Here is a 22,488-nt window from a genome sequence, read left to right on the forward strand (position 1 = left end):
TGGACCTCTGGTCTGCCTCAGAGGAGGCAACTTCTTATGTTCTTATGTGTCCTAGATATACTCAAAGAACAGTGGGTGGAGGAAGGAGAAAGTCCCAGGCTAGTAGGCTTGTACTTATGGGACTGAAAGGGCCGATTGTCCAGGCTTACAAGATACACATGTAGCCAGGCTAGGCAAAAGCATTATTATCATCAGGACACTAGGGGAAGGAGATTCAGGAAAGTCCTACTGATGGTTTTTTCATTCCCACACAAGTTTAGCTCCCAGTGGAGAGGTCCCTGGACGTGGATAGAAGAACCCTGCTTTTATGAAATAGAAAACCTCAAAGGAAAAATGCAAATGTACCATATTAATATTTTAAAATCCTGGATATTCCAGGAGGCCTTGGTAAATTTTCTATCTGAAGAGGGATCAGAAGACATTGGAAGCCAGGTTGATGACATGGGTGAAGGGAGTAAATCCCAGATTACCGCCACACTTACCTATTGCTAGAGGGAGGAGGTTGAGAAGTTGTTACGGGAATTTAAGGATAAAGAAAGTGTTTATGAACATCTTGAAAAATTGACGGTGGACAAAGCGATGGGATCAGGATATTGAGGGAGCTCAGAGAGGATCTGGGGGGTCCTATTAAAGATTTGTTAAACAAATCTTTGGAGACGGGAGTGAATCCTGAGGATTGGAAAAGAGCAGATGTGGTCCCTATTCACAAAAGTGGTCGCAGAAATGAAGTGGGAAACTACAGACTGGTAAGCCTCACTTCGGTTATTGGAAAAATAATGGAAGCGTGCTGAAAAAAAGGATAGTGACATTCCTAGAATCAAATGGTTTACAGGATCCGAGGCAACATGGTTTTACTAAAGGTAAATTGTGCCAAACAAATCTGATTGAATTTTTTGATTGGGTGACAAGAGAATTGGATCAAGGTCATATGTTAGATGTAATTTATTTAGTTTCCATCAAAGTTTTTGATATGGTTCTTTATAGAAGGCTCTCAAACAAACTTGATGGGCTGAAGTTAGGACCCAAAGTGATGAACTGGATTAGAAACTGGTTGACAGACAGATGCCAGAGGGTGGTGGTTAATGGAATTCACTTGGAGGAGGGAAAGGTGAGTAGTGGAGTCCCTCAGGGATTGGTGAGCGACACTGCTGAAGTGTTAGAAGGAAAAGTTTGCCTTTTTGTGGATGATACCAAGATTTATAACAGAGTAGACACTGAGGAGGCAGTGGAAAACATGAACAAGATCTGCAAAAGTTAGAGGAATGGTCTAATATCTGGCAACTAAAATTCAATGCAAAGTAATCAAAAGGAGCCGTATGTCCAAGGAGGTTGGGAGGCTGATATGCACGGATGGGGAGAGGGACCTTGGGGTGATAGTGTCTGAAGATCTAAAGGCAAATAAACAGTGTGACAGGGTGGTAGCTATTGCCAGAAGGATGCTAGGCTGTATAGAGAGAGGCATGACCAGAAGAAAGAAGGTGTTGATGCCTCTGTACAGGTTGATAGTGAAGCCCCACTTGGAGTATTGTGTTCAATTTTGGAGACTGTATCTGGCAAAGAACATAAGAAGACTAGAAGCGGTCCAGAGGAAGGCAACGAAAATGGTTGGAGGTTTGTGCCAGAAGATGTATAAGGAGAGACTGGAAGCTCTGAATATTGTATACCCTAGAGCAGGGGTTTCCAACCTGCGGCCCGAGGGCCCCATGTGGTCCCATGAAGTATTTTGTGCGGCCCCGGTCGAGGGTGATACAGTGTTTTCCTCTGCTGTCCCCGGGTGTTTACCATCTTGCTGGCTCCCTCTTCTGTCTTGCTGCAGATTGCGTGTTTTTTTCGGCCAATGCGGCCCTGGGAAGCCAAAAGGTTGGACACCCCTGCCCTAGAGGAAAGGAGGGACAGGGGAGATTTTATTCAGATACTTGAAAGGTATTAAAATAGAACAAAATCTATTCCAGAGAAAGGAAAATGGTTGAGAGGTGGTAGATTCAAGAGTAATGTTAGGAAATTCTTCTTTATGGAGAGAGTGGTTGATGCATGGAATGTACTCCCGAGGGGAGGTTGTGATATAGAAGAAAATGGTGACAAAGTTCAATCAAGCGTGGGATGAACACTGAGGATCTCTAATCAGAAAATAATGTGTATACATTGAAAGAACTAAGGTCAGTACACACAGAGAGTTCCTTTATGTGAAGAGAATAGAATAAAAGCATAGAATATTTCCACTCAAGTAAAACATATCCAAATCACATAAATTGAGAGAGCATGATGGCAGTGGAGGCTGTCTTGTCGTACAACTCTATTCTCTCCTCTGTTCTGGACACCCTTGCTCCCCATGTTCCTCGCTCTGTCAGGCGTACCAAACCTCAACCTTGGCTCACTCCCAGTATCCCTTACTTATGTTCCTATACCCGCAGTGCCGAGCATCTTTGGCTCAAATCTCGCACATGTGCTGACTTCTCTTTAAATTTATGCTGACCTCCTTTAATTCTGCGCATACACAGGTCAAGCAAGACTACTATGTCCAACTAACTCCCTTTCTTCGGATTTTTTTAATGGGCGAGCAGAGTGAAGAGTGGTATATGGCACATGTTCTGTATCTCAAAAAGTAGAGCTGATGGGAGGAAACTCTTGCCATTTTTTTGAATCAGCAGGTCAAATATACCCAGAAATGGGTCTAAAATTTGAGGCACTAAAATGAGTATTGGCCACTACTACTGCTACTACTATTTTATTATCTTTATAGCGCTGAAAGGCGTATGCAGCGCTATACATTTTAACATACAATAGACGGTCCCTGCTCAGAAGATATTAATTTAGACAGTCTAATTTAGACAGGACATTTCAGGGTTGGGAAGGTTATAGTGGGTATAGGTATCTGACAGCAGCAGGGTTGAGGAGATTATAGTGGGTATAGGTATCTGACAGCAGCATGATTGAGGAGATTATAGTGGGTATAGGTATCTGACAGCAGTGAGGGGGAGTTAAGAGTTGAAAGCAGTTTCAAAAAAGTGGGCCTTTAGCATGGATTTGAACACTGTCAGGGACAGAGCACAACATATTGATTCAGGCAACCTGTTCCAGGCATACGGCGCCACAAGAAAGAAGGGATGAAGTCTGGAGTTGGCAGTGGAAGAGAAGGGTACAGAAAAGAAGGGTTTGCCCGATGAGCAGAGATCACGGGGGGGGGGTGGAGCATAGGGGGGGATGAGCGAGGAGAGATTTCAGGGGACTTCAGGGTGAACGCACTTGTAGATCAGCAAGAGGAGTTTAAACTGTATTTGGAAATGATCGGGGAGCCAATGAAGTGACTTGAAGAGAGGGGTAATGTGAGAATAGCTGCTCTCACGGAATACGAGTCGCGCAGCAGCATTTTGAACGGATTTGGGGTCCATTGACGTCTTTTGTGGATTCGTTATAGTTGTTTTTTAACTTTATTTTCCTTTGTTTTAGCACCCACACATCCAGGGGAGGGTGGGGGGCTTTGTTTTAGCACCCACACATCCAGGGAAGGGTGGTGGGCTATATGGAAAATGTTGGATTGGAGAGGGGCTTTTATTTTGTATTGATACTGATTGATTATAAGTGCTTATTATGATTATTATCTGCATGTATATTGTTTTGCACTTTTTGTTAGCTTTGAAAACTTAATAAAGACTAAAAAAAAAAAAAGATGAGGTGAAAGACAGGTGCGCGGGAGGCCTGAGAGAAATACGTTGCAGTAGTCTAAGCGTGAGGTGACGAAAGCGTGGACAAGGGTTTTGGTTGTGTGTTCAGAGAGAAGAGAATGGATTTTGGTAATGTTACAGAGGAGGAAGCGACAGGATTGACGGTCTGTTGGATCTAAGCAGAGAAGGAAAGAGAGGAGTCAAAGATCACTCCAAGGTTGCGAGCCAACAAGACAGGGAGAAGGATAGCATTATCCATAGAGATAAAGAACGGCGAGAAGGGGGAGGCGGGTTTGGGGGGAAAGATAATGAGTTCAGTTTTAGCCATATTCAGTTTGAGATGTCAGCGAGACATCCAAGCGGCAATGTCGGACAGGCAGGCTGAAATTCAGGCAGAACTTCCACAGGGATGTCCAGCTTGGAGAGGTAGATCTGGGAATCATCGCATAGAGGTGATATTGAAAACCATGAGAGGAGATCAGTGTACCAAGGAGATGGTATATAGGGAAAAGAGGAGAGGGCCCAGGACAGAGCCTTGGCAATAGACAGTGGGATGGCGGCGGTGGAGGATCCACCGTAACATACGCTGAAGGTACGACGAGAGAGATAGGAAGAAAACTAGGAGAGAGCAGAACCCAGGAATCCCAGCAAGGACAACGTGTTGAGAAGGAGGCAGTAATCAACAGTGTCAAAGGCAGCAGACAGATCGAGAAGAATGAGAATAGAGTAGAATGCATCGGATTTGGCCAGGAACAGGTCATTGGAGACTTTAGCAAGGGCAGTTTCCATAGAGTGGAGAGGGTGAAAGCCCGATTGAAGCGGGTCAAGAATATTATGAGAATAAGGAAGTCCAGGCAACGACGGTGAAAAGCACGTTCAAGAAGTTTGGATAGGAAGGGGAGGAGGGAAATAGGGCAGTATTTGGAGGGGGGACGTAAGGTCAAGTGAGGGCTTTTTAAGGAGGGTCGTAACTACAACATGTTTAAAGTCATCAGGAACCGTAGCAGTGAAGAGCGAGAGGATGAGGATATGACAGAAGGGAAGGATCACAGAGGGAGCGATGGATCTCAGTAGGCAGGTAGAAATCGGATCAGAGGATGAGAGAAGGCGAGCAGTTTCCTCCTCCGTAACTTCAGAAAAGTAAGAAAGGGTCGTAAGGGTTATCGAAGGGAGGTCGACAGAGCGGACAGTCAGAAGGGACGGCGGAGGAGGCAACATTGTTGAGAATGCAAGGTGGATCTTCTGAATCTTGTAATGGAAGATCTCTGCCATCGTCTGGGGGATAGCAAAGAGGGGATTAGAGGCAGGGCACTTTGAGTAGAGAGTCAAGCGTGGCAAAAAGATGGTGCAGGTTGGCACTAAGAGAGTTAGTTAAACGGTTGTAGTAGTCCTGTTTGGCAAGCGAGAGGGTAGATTGGAAGGATGTCAGCATGAATTTGTAGTACTACTTGAAAGGGTCCAGAGAAGAATGACTAAAATGGTTAAGGGGCTGGAGGAATTGCCGTACAGTGAGAGATTGGAGAAACTGAGCCTCTTCTCCCTTGAAAAGAGGAGACTGAGAGGGGACTTGATTGCAACATTCAAGGTACTGAAGAGAATAGACTTAGCAGATAAAGATAGATTGTAAGGAGAACAAGAGGGCACTCTCTAAAGTTGAAAAGGGATAGATTCCGTACACACGTAAGGAAGTTCTTCAACCAGAGAGTCGTAGAAAACTGAAACCCTCCAGGGAAAGCACTAGTCTTTGAGCTGGGGGCCACCGCGTAAGCGGACTGCTGGGCACGATGTACCACTGGTCTGACCCACAGATAACAGGGGAAGCAAATCCACAAGATACAAGGTAACAAATCTGGGTGGAATTGTCCAATCAGAAAGGTGCACAAATAAAAGTGTCTTTCAACTCATCTGATTGATCTTTATTCATCCAAAGTAACTCGACCCGACATGTACATGTTTCGGCCCTACGGCCTGCGTCGGGAGTCTTGAAGATCTTTGGGTATATGAACAATAATGTGAACCACTTGAAATGCCGTTTGTATCAAAACGCCGTTGTACCGCAGCCTTGCAGTAAATGTATTTAATTTACTGTAAACGGTATTTCAAGTGGTTCACATTATTGCTCATATACCCAAAGATCTTCAAGACTCCTGATTTCCAGTCCAGGGGAATTTCCCCTTACTTAGGGAGAGATTGAATAGCTCAGCCAACGGTTTCGCCAGGACATCGCTCAATTCTCTGAGCACTCTTGGGTGCAAATTGTTTGGTCCCATGGCTTTGTTCACCTTGAGTCTTGCCAGTTCACTGTAAACTTCACCTGGTGTTTGAGTCTTGCCAGTTCACTGTAAACTTCACCTGGTGTGAACTCAAAATTCTGAAACGGGTCTTCTGTGCTTTGTGTTGCCTTCAACTACGGACCGTGTCCCGGTGCCTCACAGGTGAAGACTGAGCAGAAGTATTCATTCAGTAGTTCGGCTTTATCGGAATCTGCTTCCACGTAACTTCCGTCCGGTCTTCTAAGGCGTACTATCCCGCCTGTGTTCTTTTTTCTGTCACTAATATACCTGAAGAAGGATTTGTCCCCCTTTTTAATGTTTTTTGCCAGAATTTCTTCCACTTGAAGTTTTGCCTCCCTAACTGCCATTTTGACCGCTGTAGACCTGGTCCTATATTCTACTTTTTCCTCTCTTTTCTCCGTGCGCTTGTAGGAGAGAAACGCTTTTTTCTTCTCCTTAATGAGGTGCGAGATCTCCGCGGTGAACCATTGGGGTTTATTGTTTCTTTGTCATTTATTTACTGATTTTATGAAGCGGCTAGTTGCTTCATGTATGGTTGATTTCAGTGTTAACCACTTAGCTTCTACATCATCCGTCTCCGCTTGGTCCTGCAGCGTCTGATGGACGAAATCTCCCATGCGTGCGAAGTCTGTGCCCCGGAAATTGAGTACCTTTGTTTTCGTGTTTGATCTAGGGAAGCCTTTCCTAAGGTTGAACCATACTATGTTGTGGTCGCTGGAGGCTAGCGTATCTCCTACTGAAACCTCTGAGACGCTTTCCCCGTTGGTGAGTACCAGGTCGAGGATCGCCTGGGCCCTAGTGGGCTCCGTTACCATTTGTTTGAGACGTGCTCCCTTTATGGAGGTTAAAAGCCTCCTGCTACCGCTGGTTGTCGCTGAAAATGAGTTCCAGTCTGCATCAGGCATATTGAAGTCCCCTAGCAGTACAGCTTCTCCTCGTAGAGTGATATTCTCTATGTCTTCAATTAATTCTGCGTCCATGTCTTCCAGTTGTCTTGGGGGTCTGTATACCACACCTAGATACAGGCATTTTTCTCTGCCTCTTGCCAGGTTTACCCAGAGGGACTCCCTGGTGTACTTGACATTTGTGATCCTGGTGGTTTTGATGTCCTCTTTAATGTATAGAGCTACCCCCCTCCTAACCTGCCCTCTCTGTCCTGACGAAGTAGATTGTAGCCCGGTATAGCCATATCCCACCCATGTGAGTCCGTGAACCAAGTTTCAGATATTGCCACCACATCTAGGTCGGCATTCCTTATTTCAGCCTCCAATTCTAGAATTTTGTTACCTAAACTGTGTGCATTGACATACATGGCCCTCCATATCTTGTGTTTGCTAAGTCCCTGTGAGGCATATCCTACCCGGGTCGGTGTGACTCCCAAAGAACTGTTTGCAATGTGGGTACTTACCATGGACATGGAAGCGGAGTTTCGACTCACCTCATCAGGATCATTCCTTTCTGCACTAATATGTGAATGGGTACCCTCCCCAGACTTACCTAGTTTAAAGCCCTGTGAAGCAGGCGGGCTAGTCGGTGTCCGAAGACGTTCTTACCCCTACTGGTCAGATGGAGTCCGTCTGGTCCTTGAAGTCCTTGTAGCGCTTCCCCATGGTTTAGGAATCCGAAGTTCATATCCCGACACCATCCCTGTAGCCACTCGTTCGTCCTCAGGATACGTTCATCTCTGGCTCTTCCCTTGCCTCAAAGCCGGGCCACTAGCAGGAGAGGAGCGTGCGAGCCCCGCTCCGCCCTCCCCCGAACGAACCCGACGCCTCAAAGCCGCCGCGCCCCCGGAGAGCGGCCTCAAAGCCGGGCACTAGCAGGAGAGGAGCGTGCGAGCCCCGCTCCGCCCCTCCCCCGAACGAACCCGACGCCTCAAAGCCGCCGCGCCCCCCGGAGAGCGGCCTCAAAGCCGGGCACTAGCAGGAGAGGAGCGTGCGAGCCCGCTCCGCCCCTCCCCCGAACGAACCCGACGCCCTCAAAGCCGCCGCGCCCCCCGGAGAGCGGCCTCAAAGCCGGGCACTAGCAGGAGAGGAGCGTGCGAGCCCCGCTCCGCCCCTCCCCCGAACGAACCCGACGCCTCAAAGCCGCCGCGCCCCCCGGAGAGCGGCCTCAAAGCCGGGCACTAGCAGGAGAGGAGCGTGCGAGCCCCGCTCCGCCCCTCCCCCGAACGAACCCGACGCCTCAAAGCCGCCGCGCCCCCCGGAGAGCGGCCTCAAAGCCGGGCACTAGCAGGAGAGGAGCGTGCGAGCCCCGCTCCGCCCCTCCCCGAACGAACCCGACGCCTCAAAGCCGCCGCGCCCCCCGGAGAGCGGCCTCAAAGCCGCGGCACTAGCAGGAGAGGAGCGTGCGAGCCCCGCTCCGCCCCTCCCCCGAACGAACCCGACGTCTCAAAGCCGCCGCGCCCCCGGAGAGCGGCCTCAAAGCCGGGCACTAGCAGGAGAGGAGCGTGCGAGCCCCGCTCCGCCCCCCCCCGAACGAAACCCGACGCCTCAAAGCCGCCGCGCCCCCGGAGAGCGGCCTCAAAGCCGGGCACTAGCAGGAGAGGAGCGTGCGAGCCCCGCTCCGCCCCTCCCCCGAACGAACCCGACGCCTCAAAGCCGCCGCGCCCCCCGGAGAGCGGCCTCAAAGCCGGGCACTAGCAGGAGAGGAGCGTGCGAGCCCCGCTCCGCCCCTCCCCCGAACGAACCCGACGCCTCAAAGCCGCCGCGCAACGGCGTGCAGCCGTTCGGCGTGCCGTCGAACGACTCCTGAACCGGCGAGCCCGATCCTCTCACCCGGATCCCAACAACACCCAGCCTGCTCAGCCGGACACCCCTCCCTAACCAGCAGGAACCCAACCGCGAAGCACTTGCGGGAAGACACCAGCACAGGCAGCCTCCGAAACCAGCCCACCGACCACAGAACCTGCCCAGACCACTACAGTCACAGCCCCAGCACTCCAACAAAGACTCAACCGTCTCAACCCAAAAAGGAACTCCTTCCCAGACAGATCCAACAGCACCGACTCCGGGTCTCGTGGACAGAACCCTGAAACCCCCAATCCGGATACGTTCCTGTTACAAAAAACTCTAATGTATAACCCTGCCGGACCTATACAGATCATAGCACCACTGTATTGAAACCACATTGTTTATCCTTGTTACACTGCTTAACCTTCAGGACAGCTTACAGGAATATACCAAACCGCCCTCTGACCCACCAATCTAGAAACCCCAACTTCCGTTTTTTTTCCCCCCTTGCACTAATCCTGTCCTCAATCACAGGAAACACCCCAACGTCTCCAACCACAGCTGGGACGAGCCCCTCACAATGGCCAAGCCAAATACACAACAATGCGTAGCTCTACTTACACTCCTCTTGCTCTCTTCCAGGCTCTGCAACGCAGACAACTCCAATGCATCCCCCATTCCCATTCTCATCACGCTGCACCGATCGGTAAAACCCAGAACCATTACATACACTCTCCACACCACACAAGACCACCCACACGCCCACTTGCCCAACAACCCCCCCCACCACTACAAACCGACCAAGTCCCACCCAAAAAAACTAAGAACCCTAAAAAAACTGGCGTACTCCCACTACTCCCCACCCAATCACACCAACCACCAGTCCCTGCAGGGCTTTTACCTGAATATCAGATCTATGAGGAATAAATCCACACTAATCAAAGACTGGCTAACTGAAAACAACCCTGACTTCGTCCTTCTCACAGAAACCTGGTTGCTTTCAGACAAAGACATCATTATTAAAGATTGTCTACCACCAAAATTCAAGATACTCTCCCTAGCCAGAACATGGGGAAGAGGAGGAGGACTAGCAATAATCTTCCGAGACCATCTCAACGCTTCCGTTCTTAACACAACCTCTTCACCTAATTCCGAAATGCTAACCATCGCCCTAGCATCAACATCTCTGCCCTCCTCACTAACCATCACTCTATTTTACATACCCCCCAAAAAATGGACCACGACCAAAGACGACTTTGCTGAATTACTTCTTACCAATTCGCTAACAAGCCCATACAACCTACTGTGTGGGGACATCAACATACACCTCGAGCAAACTGACCAACCTGAAACCGCGGACTTCTGGTCACTGCTCTCACAACTAGGCTTTGACAAACACCCCCGATCAAAACCCACCAAAGAGGACATCAGTTAGACCTGGTAACTCTATCCTCCAAGGAACAGACCAATCCCACTTTTTATTGGAAACAAGGCAACTGGTCAGACTCCCTTTGGTCAGATCACCGCCTATGTAGCTTCACCATTGGATGCCAACTTAAACCCCCTAAAAGCGAAAAAACAAGAACAGTCAAAACCCACAATACCAGAGGAAAGATTGACCCAATGGAATTCTGGTCCCACTTCGAAATCAACACCAATCCAATAGAAGATACGGAACAAATCATGACCTCATGGATACAAGATAGTACCAATATACTAAACGAGATTGCCCCCAAAAAAACCCGCAGAATAAGAAACCCCAACCAAGAAGGCTGGTTCGATTCTGAACTGCTGCAATGCAAGAAGGACCTCAGAAAAGCCGAAAGATCATGGCAAAAAACCGGAACGCTAGAACACAGACTGGCATGGAGACAAAAATTAAAACAGTACAAAACCCTCACTAGTGAAAAAAGAAAAAAATTCTACTCCAACAAAATCGGTAATCCTAAAACCAATAGCAATAACCTCTTCAGATTGGTCAATGATCTTTACAACATAGAAACCTACCAAACCTACACGAAGAAGCCACCTTAACCGCCAACACCTGGCTGACTTCTTCAATACCAAGATCCAAAAAATAAGAACAACTCTACCAGCCAGCCCCAATCCCCTCGAGCTCTTCCCCATCCTCACAGACATGAATCCACCAAACCCAGACCCGGGAGCCAAAGTCGACCTTAGTTGGAAACAGTTCGCAGTAACCGATTGGCAAACCTTCAATACTTACTACAACAAGTATACTCACTCCTACTGCCATCTGGACACATGCCCACCAAAAATCATGAGAACGGCCCCTCCCCATTTTAAAGCAAAAAAAGATGACATGGGTTAATTACCTATTATCCAAAGGTAACTTCCCATCGGAGCAGGGTCAAATAATGATCACCCCAATTTTAAAAAATGAGAAAGAACCACCAAACTCCCTTCTAATTATAGGCCGATTGCCAGTATCCCCCTATTTACCAAAATAGCGGAAGGGCTGGTAAAAGCGGAACTTTCCGCATACCTTGAAAAATTCAACATTCTAAGTGACAACCAATCAGGATTTCGGGGGACCACAGCACTGAAACCATCATAGCCTCCCTTCTCGACCACCTCCTCACACTCTTCAGTCAAGGCTCAAGTGCCCTGATCATACAACTCGATCTGAGCAGTGCTTTCGACCTGGTCGACCACACCATTCTCCTGGAATGCCTAGCGCACATAGGCATCTCAGACCAGGTCCTCAATTGGTTTCAGGGGTTCCTACAAAATAGATCATACAAGGTACTCAAGAATAACTCTTTCTCATATGCTGGGACAACACCTGCGGGGTCCCACAGGGCTCCCCCTTATCCCCCATCCTATTCAACATTTACCTTGCCTCACTAGGTAAACCTACACAACCTAAATCTCAAATTCTTCATTTATGCAGACGATATCACAATAACCATTCCATTAACCAACTTTTCACAAGAACTACTCGACCACATCTCAAACACTCTCAACCAGATAGAACTCTGGATGCTTTCATTCAGACTGAAATTAAACCCAGACAAAACAAAATTTTTTCTAGCCTCCCCCAAAGATAAAATTAAGGAAACCACAATTCAACTAAAAGGAAAGACCTTCCCCCTTGATCCGACCATAAAAATTCTGGGAGTCACGCTGGACAAAAACTTATCTCTAGATAACCATACCGACCTCATAATTAGGAAAAGCTTCTCGGTACTTTGGAAACTTCGCACCATAAAAAAACACTTCTATGACAATGCATTCCGCCTACTTGTACAGTCCTCCATCCTCAGCATCCTCGACTACTGCAATATCATCTACCTTAACGCCACTAAGAAAACTACCAGGAGACTAAAAACAATCCAAAATACCGCGGTGCGCCTCATCTTTGGCCTAAAGAAATGGGAACATGTCACCCCTTTCTATCACCAACTACACTGGCTACCATTTGAATCTAGAATCCTCTTTAAATTTGCATGCTTCTGCTACAAATCGGTTAACGGCTCCTCCCCAAGTTACATAAACACACACTTCAACCTCTACTGCAGCAACAGGACATCACGGAGAACTCAACTGTTCGCCTTCCCTTCGCCTAAACACTGCCCTCTCAAAAGATTCCTGGATAGAACTTTTGCCTTCCAAGCAGCCAAGTCGAATCCATGGCTAGCACAGATGATACTCGAGGCCCCCACTTACCTATCATTCAGAAAACTACTAAAAACGTACCTTTTCAGCAAAACACGACCCTTAATAACCCATTCACCTCACAGGACACTTACCCCACCGCTGCCCCCTTCCTCCTTCACCAGTCCCCCCCTCCCTCCCCCACCCTCTACCTCCCCTACCTAGCTCGGTCAAACCTGCAACTTCTGTAATATTGATGTAAACCTGCCCTCTGTGCAGACAGTTAAGAATCGCTGTAACTTCATGGCTGACTGCGGCAAATCACTGTAATTTATCGTAATTCGGCCTGCAATTTTCTGTCAAAAATTCTTCTAATTATGCTGTAAATCTGCTTCTAATTTTGTAAACCTACTTCTAATTTTGTTGTAAATCTGCTATTCAATGCTGTAAATCTGATTCTAATTTTGTAAACCTACCTCTAATTTTGTTGTAAATCTGCTATTCAATGCAGATCATTTGCTAATTGATGTAAACCGCCTAGAACTCACTGGGTATGGCGGTATATAAGAATAAAGAATAATAATAATAATAATAATAATAACTGGGAGGATCGATGAGAAAACCACCTGCGCTCCTGTCCGCTTCAGCCTCTCACCCAGTGCTCCAAAGTCTCTGGTGATGGTCTCTGGTGTGTTCCTGGCAGTGTCGTTGGTTCCTATGTGGACAAGAAGCATAGGAAAGTGGTCTCGGTGCGTGAGTAGTCTATCCAGACTGGCGGTGACATCTCGTATCCTGGCTCCAGGCAGACAGCAGACCTCCCTAGATTTGACCACGATATGTCCTTTCTAAAGATTTTCTTAGACATTTCTGCAGCATTTGACACTATTAATCATCAGATTCTCATGCTAAGATTAAAATCGTTGGGTATTGGTAGGAAAGTGTTGATCTGGTTCAATTCCTTTTTATCTGAAATGAGTTTTTGGGTCAATTATCTGGCTAGTAATTCTGATTGATGCCCTATTGCTGCAGGTGTATCCCAGGGATCTGCTCTGTCTGCTATATTGTTTAACATCAATTTGCAACCTCTTTGCCAGGTCCTATTACAGCTAGGTGTTATCATCTTTATGTGGACAATATACAGTTTATTGTTCCAGTTATAGAGTCATTTTCTGCAACTCTTGATTATTTAAGAGGTTGTTTTAATGCAATTAGTGTTTGGATGGTCAGCAATCAACTAAAATTAAATCTTGGTAAAACTCAAAATTTAGGTTTGAGTCAATCTGACAGATTGACCATCTTTCCTTCTGAAATTCTTTTTAATAGTGTTACTATTCCTGTACTTGATCAATGCAGATTTCTAGGTGTACTAATTGATTCTACTCTGTCTTTTAGGCCCCAGGTAAAGGCAGTAGTTTTAAGAAGGCTTAAAGATGATTTATCTATAATTAATTTTCACTCTGTTATAGTAGTAATAACGCCTCCTATTTTTTACTATTGCAACTTATTGTATCATTACATGCTTTGCAACTGTCCCAGAATGCAGCTGCAATAGTAATTGTCAATTTGGCTAGATATGAACATATTTTGCCTGTTTTATATTGTGTCTGTTTTATAAGGTGTTGACTAACAACAGTCCTCCTCTTCTATTGGCTTCTTTGTTTCAAAAGCATCATTTATCATGCTCTTTACACTCTACTGATAAAATGTTACTGTAAGTAAAATCCTTTAAACTTGTATAAACTTTTGCTAAATCAACTCTCAACGTTCTCAATCCAAGGTGTGTGTTTGTGGAATGCTTTGCCAGTGGAAGTTAGATCATTTTCTGGGGTTTTGCAATTTAGAAAACTCTTGAAAAACAGTACTTTCTGAATGTAGCTATCAGTAAATTTTATATCTGCAATCTGTATTTATTTATGTTTTTTATTAGGTCTTGTCAGGTAATTTAGTATATTACTATGTATGTTTAATTGTACCCTGCACAGAACTGGTGGATGTAGCCAGCTATAAGCTTTTAAAATCAATCAATAAATGGGGTATGGGTGTCTGAGAGAGAGAAGGGCAGAGTGGCTGAGGGCTGGTGGAATTGCCTATAATGACCAATCAGATTTCAGATTTCATTTTCCCAGAGCAAAGCTGAAACTGTATTGGTCACTAATGTCAACTTTTGTTGAGGTCTTCCTTTTCTCTTGTTCTTATAAATAGGCCCTGTCTAAGGCCCTCTTTTACTAAGGTGCGCTAACTGATTAGCACATACTACCGTATTTTCACGCAAATAACGCGCACCCGTGTAAAACACGCACACGGGTATAGCGCGCAGAAATCACGATGATATGTACAAAAACTTTTGTATACCGCGCTCACGGGTATACCGCGCATGATGCCCGACGCTCCTTTCGCCCGCCCTGACTTTCCGTGCGCTGTCCCGACTCTCCGTTCACCCCCCCTGACTTCCGTGCACTGCCCTGACTTTCCGTGCGCTGTCCTGTACCCCCTTGAAGGTCTGTCCCCATCCTGAAAGCCTGATGCCCCCCCGACGTCCGATACATCCCCCCCCCGGCAGGACCACTCGCACCCCCACCCCGAAGGACCGCCGACTCCCCAACAATATCGGGCCAGGAGGGAGCCCAAACCCTCCTGGCCACGGCGACCCCCTAACCCCACCCCGCACTACATTACGGGCAGGAGAGATCCCAGGCCCTCCTGCCCTCGACGCAAACCCCCTCCCCCCAACGACCGCCCCCCCCCCCAAGAACCTCCGCCCGTCCCCCAGCCGACCCGCGACCCCCCTGGCCGACCCCCACGACACCCCCACCCGCCTTCCCCGTACCTTTGTGTAGTTGGGCCAGAAGGGAGCCCAAACCCTCCTGGCTACGGCGACCCCCTAACCCCACCCCGCACTACATTATGGGCAGGAGGGATCCCAGGCCCTCCTGCCCTCGACAGCAAACCCCCCCCCCCCCAACGACCGCCCCCCCCCCAAGAACCTCCGACCACCCCCCCAGCCGACCGCAACCCCCCTGGCCGACCCCCACGACCCCCCCACCCCCCTTCCCCGTACCTTTGGTAGTTGGCCGGACAGACGGGAGCCAAACTCGCCTGTCCGGCAGGCAGCCAACGAAGGAATGAGGCCGGATTGGCCCATCCGTCCTAAAGCTCCGCCTACTGGTGGGGCCTAAGGCGCGTGGGCCAATCAGAATAGGCCCTGGAGCCTTAGGTCCCACCTGGGGGCGCGGCCTGAGGCATATGGTCAGTAAAGACTGCACAGGAAGGGTACTTCCCATAAATTTAAGAAACAGCTTCGTGGCGTGATGCCGAAGTTTCCAATGCTTCAATGTCCAATGTCCCTTGAAGCATTGGAAACTTCGGCATCACGCCACGAAGCTGTTTCTTAAATTTATGGCAAGTAAATCAAGAGGAACATATTAAAAATTTGATTTTTTTTATGGAGTTATGACAATTTTAATACAATCCAGTAGGGATGGGCTGTTGGTCCCATGTCATTGCAAAACGCCAATGACATATCCCATCTCGTTGTTAACAAATGAAAATGAGTAGAAAAACAGCATTTTTCATTATTTCATTTGTTGATATAGTTCACACTCTTTGAAAAGGGGGACACTTTCTAAAGAGTATGCACTATTTCCAGAGAGTGCACACATACTCTTTCTTTGAAAACAGTGTGCATTCTCCATGATATAGCTCCTATAATGAACAAATACCTAGAAAAAAGAACAAAATAGACATTCCTGGAAGTGGCATGGGAAAAAAAACATGAAGCAAAAATTTTTCTGGCTGTCCATCGCTACATTCCAACGTTCCCTTCCATATTAAAGACACAGGAGATCAACATAATGCAAGGATCTTAAATATATCAATAACTCTAGTATATAATATTGAGAAAACATTTTAACTATCCAGCTATTTAAAAAAAAAAAAAAAAAGAATCCCTAATATAGATATTACCTTTATATTTCAGATGCGGGGAATACTGGGACAAGTACCTGACCATAGGCTTTTAACAACTGAGCAACAACAAATGGTATGTTGACTTTTTTAGTTTTGAAACTGGAATGAATGAAGTTTCTGTTTATTTGAGATCACTCCTTGATCGTGCATAGAAATCTTTACAACCTAGATATACTACATCAACCGGCTCACCTTTATCCACATGTTTATTCATGCTTTCAAAAATATGAAGCAAATTGGTGAGGCAAAATGTCCCTTGGCTGAATCTATGTCTGTCTTTGTGTTCAGTAATTTTATTCTGTGAGGAAGAGGCAGTTCAAAGTTCAGGGCAAAAGTATGTTTTTGGGGGGAGGGGTGCAGCAAGAGAAGGCCTGGTCCCTGTGGGTTTAGTTGGAAGTCCTTGGGGAATAGAAAGGAAGACCTGACATAGAGTCCAGAGGGAAGGGGATGTTTTCCCAAACCATAGCCTGGAAAACCCTGGCCTACATTTCAGCTGCCTATCTTTATTGCTAGACTGTAGCAGCCATAAGCTGATTTTGGCAGGGGAATTTATCTCCGATCGGCTGAGCCGGCAGGGCTCCCTGAGGAGTCCTACCGACTCAGCTGATCAGGGAGGAATTCTTCTGCTGCAGTTAACTGATCCAGCTGCAGTGGACACAGGACCTCTCCAATCAGCAGTTGGGATGCTCACTCCCTCCTGCCTGACACCCAAAACACCCTACCCCAACTGCGATAGGTAGGAGGGATGCCTACTCCCTCCTGCTGCTGGCACCCCCCCCCCCGAATCCCTGATACCCCTCAACCACTGGGGCAGATCAGTCCATGTTGTTCCAAAGGGTGTAGAATCAAGTGAGTGGGAAATTGATGGATGTGGGGACTCAGTATAGAGGGTCAGTGAGAATTAAGTGCATCCATGGAGCAGCTACCAGCTACCACTTATATTGGAAGATAGAGGAACAGCTGGAGGTAGCCATTTTGCCAAGCTTACCATTCAAGATAGTTTTTGGGAGGGAATTGGCCTATTTCTCCCAGAACCTATGGGGCTTGCAATGCAGGGTAGCTACCAGGTCTCAGGCTCAGAGAAAGGAAGTGGAAGACCTTAATGAGGAACCCCTGGGGCAGATTTTTCCCTATCAAAATGAGATTTTAAGCCGCCAGGAAGGGAGTGTAAGTCTAGATAAATTCAGAAGGGAGCATGGAGGGACAGAGCCCAGTCCCTGGGTCAGGCCAAGGCAAGTCGTAGACTATGTGAGGACCAGGTTTCCTTACTTTTCCCAGGAGCAGTGGTGGTGGTATCCTGCCTTAAAGAGGGCTTTTGAGCAGGTAGGGAGGCATGGGTCATCAGGTGGACCCCAGTTTTCAGATGAGCAAGGCCTCCTGTATAGACAAATGATGGCCTCCAGCCAAAGGAGAATATAAGAAACAATTGGTTGTTTCCCAGGCCTTTAGGAGAGCAATAATATGGCTAGCTCATGATCACCCTTTTTCAGGCCCTAAAGGGCTACAGAATATGCTGGCACAAATTCTGGAGAGGTTCTATTGGCCTGGGATCTATCAGGAGGTACAGAGATATTGCAAAAGTTGTCCCCAGTGCCAGAGGATTTTGGAAAGATATCCTACCTATAACTCGTTCTGGACTCTTTGGGGACAATGGTCTAGAAAACTAACTAACTAAATAAATAGTTGGGTACCTTTAGTTCCTTTGCTTGCTGTGAACATTAGCTATGAATATTGTGAGACCCTTAGAAAAAATGCCCATGGGGTTTCTATACATATTGGTAATTCTAAATAGAGCCGCCCACTTTGGGCTTTTCCCTTGCATTGTACATTTTCTCAAACTGTTCTGTGAGATAAGAATCTCCTGGAGGAAACCTATGGATCAAGGGTCCAATTTCAAATCCAGAACCATGAGGCAGTTATGGAAGGTCTTTGGCATTAAACATATAACTGTGGCCACTTACCATCCCCAAACTAAAAGGATGGTAGAGCGGTTCAATAAAACCTTCAACGCCATGTTATGGAGGGTGGGGGGGGGCGTATATGGTAAATATGAGGCCTGGAACCAGTTACTACCCTTTGTGTTATACTCCTACTGGGAGAGTATAGAGTCTTCTGTAGGGTTTTCCCCTTTCAAAATGTTGTATGGGGAACACATGGTGTTCTTATGTTCTTATGGAGTAGAGGTAGGTTATAGAAATAGTCAGGGACCACTGCTCAGGCAATAGGCCTGATGGGCTGCCGCGGGAGCGGACCGCTGGGCGAGATGGACCTCTGGTCTGCCTCAGAGGAGGCAACTTCTTATGTTCTTATGTGTCCTAGATATACTCAAAGAACAGTGGGTGGAGGAAGGAGAAAGTCCCAGGCTAGTAGGCTTGTACTTATGGGACTGAAAGGGCCGATTGTCCAGGCTTACAAGATACACATGTAGCCAGGCTAGGCAAAAGCATTATTATCATCAGGACACTAGGGGAAGGAGATTCAGGAAAGTCCTACTGATGGTTTTTTCATTCCCACACAAGTTTAGCTCCCAGTGGAGAGGTCCCTGGACGTGGATAGAAGAACCCTGCTTTTATGAAATAGAAAACCTCAAAGGAAAAATGCAAATGTACCATATTAATATTTTAAAATCCTGGATATTCCAGGAGGCCTTGGTAAATTTTCTATCTGAAGAGGGATCAGAAGACATTGGAAGCCAGGTTGATGACATGGGTGAAGGGAGTAAATCCCAGATTACCGCCACACTTACCTATTGCTAGAGGGAGGAGGTTGAGAAGTTGTTACGGGAATTTAAGGATAAAGAAAGTGTTTATGAACATCTTGAAAAATTGACGGTGGACAAAGCGATGGGATCAGGATATTGAGGGAGCTCAGAGAGGATCTGGGGGGTCCTATTAAAGATTTGTTAAACAAATCTTTGGAGACGGGAGTGAATCCTGAGGATTGGAAAAGAGCAGATGTGGTCCCTATTCACAAAAGTGGTCGCAGAAATGAAGTGGGAAACTACAGACTGGTAAGCCTCACTTCGGTTATTGGAAAAATAATGGAAGCGTGCTGAAAAAAAGGATAGTGACATTCCTAGAATCAAATGGTTTACAGGATCCGAGGCAACATGGTTTTACTAAAGGTAAATTGTGCCAAACAAATCTGATTGAATTTTTTGATTGGGTGACAAGAGAATTGGATCAAGGTCATATGTTAGATGTAATTTATTTAGTTTCCATCAAAGTTTTTGATATGGTTCTTTATAGAAGGCTCTCAAACAAACTTGATGGGCTGAAGTTAGGACCCAAAGTGATGAACTGGATTAGAAACTGGTTGACAGACAGATGCCAGAGGGTGGTGGTTAATGGAATTCACTTGGAGGAGGGAAAGGTGAGTAGTGGAGTCCCTCAGGGATTGGTGAGCGACACTGCTGAAGTGTTAGAAGGAAAAGTTTGCCTTTTTGTGGATGATACCAAGATTTATAACAGAGTAGACACTGAGGAGGCAGTGGAAAACATGAACAAGATCTGCAAAAGTTAGAGGAATGGTCTAATATCTGTCAACTAAAATTCAATGCAAAGTAATCAAAAGGAGCCGTATGTCCAAGGAGGTTGGGAGGCTGATATGCACGGATGGGGAGAGGGACCTTGGGGTGATAGTGTCTGAAGATCTAAAGGCAAATAAACAGTGTGACAGGGTGGTAGCTATTGCCAGAAGGATGCTAGGCTGTATAGAGAGAGGCATGACCAGAAGAAAGAAGGTGTTGATGCCTCTGTACAGGTTGATAGTGAAGCCCCACTTGGAGTATTGTGTTCAATTTTGGAGACTGTATCTGGCAAAGAACATAAGAAGACTAGAAGCGGTCCAGAGGAAGGCAACGAAAATGGTTGGAGGTTTGTGCCAGAAGATGTATAAGGAGAGACTGGAAGCTCTGAATATTGTATACCCTAGAGCAGGGGTTTCCAACCTGCGGCCCGAGGGCCCCATGTGGTCCCATGAAGTATTTTGTGCGGCCCCGGTCGAGGGTGATACAGTGTTTTCCTCTGCTGTCCCCGGGTGTTTACCATCTTGCTGGCTCCCTCTTCTGTCTTGCTGCAGATTGCGTGTTTTTTTCGGCCAATGCGGCCCTGGGAAGCCAAAAGGTTGGACACCCCTAGCCCTAGAGGAAAGGAGGGACAGGGGAGATTTTATTCAGATACTTGAAAGGTATTAAAATAGAACAAAATCTATTCCAGAGAAAGGAAAATGGTTGAGAGGTGGTAGATTCAAGAGTAATGTTAGGAAATTCTTCTTTATGGAGAGAGTGGTTGATGCATGGAATGTACTCCCGAGGGGAGGTTGTGATATAGAAGAAAATGGTGACAAAGTTCAATCAAGCGTGGGATGAACACTGAGGATCTCTAATCAGAAAATAATGTGTATACATTGAAAGAACTAAGGTCAGTACACACAGAGAGTTCCTTTATGTGAAGAGAATAGAATAAAAGCATAGAATATTTCCACTCAAGTAAAACATATCCAAATCACATAAATTGAGAGAGCATGATGGCAGTGGAGGCTGTCTTGTCGTACAACTCTATTCTCTCCTCTGTTCTGGACACCCTTGCTCCCCATGTTCCTCGCTCTGTCAGGCGTACCAAACCTCAACCTTGGCTCACTCCCAGTATCCCTTACTTATGTTCCTATACCCGCAGTGCCGAGCATCTTTGGCTCAAATCTCGCACATGTGCTGACTTCTCTTTAAATTTATGCTGACCTCCTTTAATTCTGCGCATACACAGGTCAAGCAAGACTACTATGTCCAACTAACTCCCTTTCTTCGGATTTTTTTAATGGGCGAGCAGAGTGAAGAGTGGTATATGGCACATGTTCTGTATCTCAAAAAGTAGAGCTGATGGGAGGAAACTCTTGCCATTTTTTTGAATCAGCAGGTCAAATATACCCAGAAATGGGTCTAAAATTTGAGGCACTAAAATGAGTATTGGCCACTACTACTGCTACTACTATTTTATTATCTTTATAGCGCTGAAAGGCGTATGCAGCGCTATACATTTTAACATACAATAGACGGTCCCTGCTCAGAAGATATTAATTTAGACAGTCTAATTTAGACAGGACATTTCAGGGTTGGGAAGGTTATAGTGGGTATAGGTATCTGACAGCAGCAGGGTTGAGGAGATTATAGTGGGTATAGGTATCTGACAGCAGCATGATTGAGGAGATTATAGTGGGTATAGGTATCTGACAGCAGTGAGGGGGAGTTAAGAGTTGAAAGCAGTTTCAAAAAAGTGGGCCTTTAGCATGGATTTGAACACTGTCAGGGACAGAGCACAACATATTGATTCAGGCAACCTGTTCCAGGCATACGGCGCCACAAGAAAGAAGGGATGAAGTCTGGAGTTGGCAGTGGAAGAGAAGGGTACAGAAAAGAAGGGTTTGCCCGATGAGCAGAGATCACGGGGAGGGGGGTGGAGCATAGGGGGGGATGAGCGAGGAGAGATTTCAGGGGACTTCAGGGTGAACGCACTTGTAGATCAGCAAGAGGAGTTTAAACTGTATTTGGAAATGATCGGGGAGCCAATGAAGTGACTTGAAGAGAGGGGTAATGTGAGAATAGCTGCTCTCACGGAATACGAGTCGCGCAGCAGCATTTTGAACGGATTTGGGGTCCATTGACGTCTTTTGTGGATTCGTTATAGTTGTTTTTTAACTTTATTTTCCTTTGTTTTAGCACCCACACATCCAGGGGAGGGTGGGGGGCTTTGTTTTAGCACCCACACATCCAGGGAAGGGTGGTGGGCTATATGGAAAATGTTGGATTGGAGAGGGGCTTTTATTTTGTATTGATACTGATTGATTATAAGTGCTTATTATGATTATTATCTGCATGTATATTGTTTTGCACTTTTTGTTAGCTTTGAAAACTTAATAAAGACTAAAAAAAAAAAAAGATGAGGTGAAAGACAGGTGCGCGGGAGGCCTGAGAGAAATACGTTGCAGTAGTCTAAGCGTGAGGTGACGAAAGCGTGGACAAGGGTTTTGGTTGTGTGTTCAGAGAGAAGAGAATGGATTTTGGTAATGTTACAGAGGAGGAAGCGACAGGATTGACGGTCTGTTGGATCTAAGCAGAGAAGGAAAGAGAGGAGTCAAAGATCACTCCAAGGTTGCGAGCCAACAAGACAGGGAGAAGGATAGCATTATCCATAGAGATAAAGAACGGCGAGAAGGGGGAGG

At 46.5% G+C, this 22,488-nt stretch overlaps 1 protein-coding gene across 7 annotated transcripts in view; it reads left to right on the top strand.

Moving 5' to 3' along the window:
• Positions 1–22,488, top strand: part of CCDC7 (coiled-coil domain containing 7) — a 730,660-nt gene that overhangs the window by 476,206 nt on the left and 231,966 nt on the right. For all 7 annotated transcript variants that reach the window (XR_004538163.1, XM_033931492.1, XM_033931495.1 and 4 more), the window contains one exon: positions 16,283–16,345. Coding sequence is in view for 6 of the 7 variants with exons in the window: in XM_033931492.1 (XP_033787383.1) it covers positions 16,283–16,345 (63 nt within the window). In the remaining variant the exon portion in view is untranslated. The remainder of the gene's footprint in view (positions 1–16,282; positions 16,346–22,488) is intronic.

Source organism: Geotrypetes seraphini, chromosome 2, assembly GCF_902459505.1.
Source record: "Geotrypetes seraphini chromosome 2, aGeoSer1.1, whole genome shotgun sequence".
Taxonomy (NCBI): Eukaryota; Metazoa; Chordata; class Amphibia; order Gymnophiona; family Dermophiidae; genus Geotrypetes; species Geotrypetes seraphini.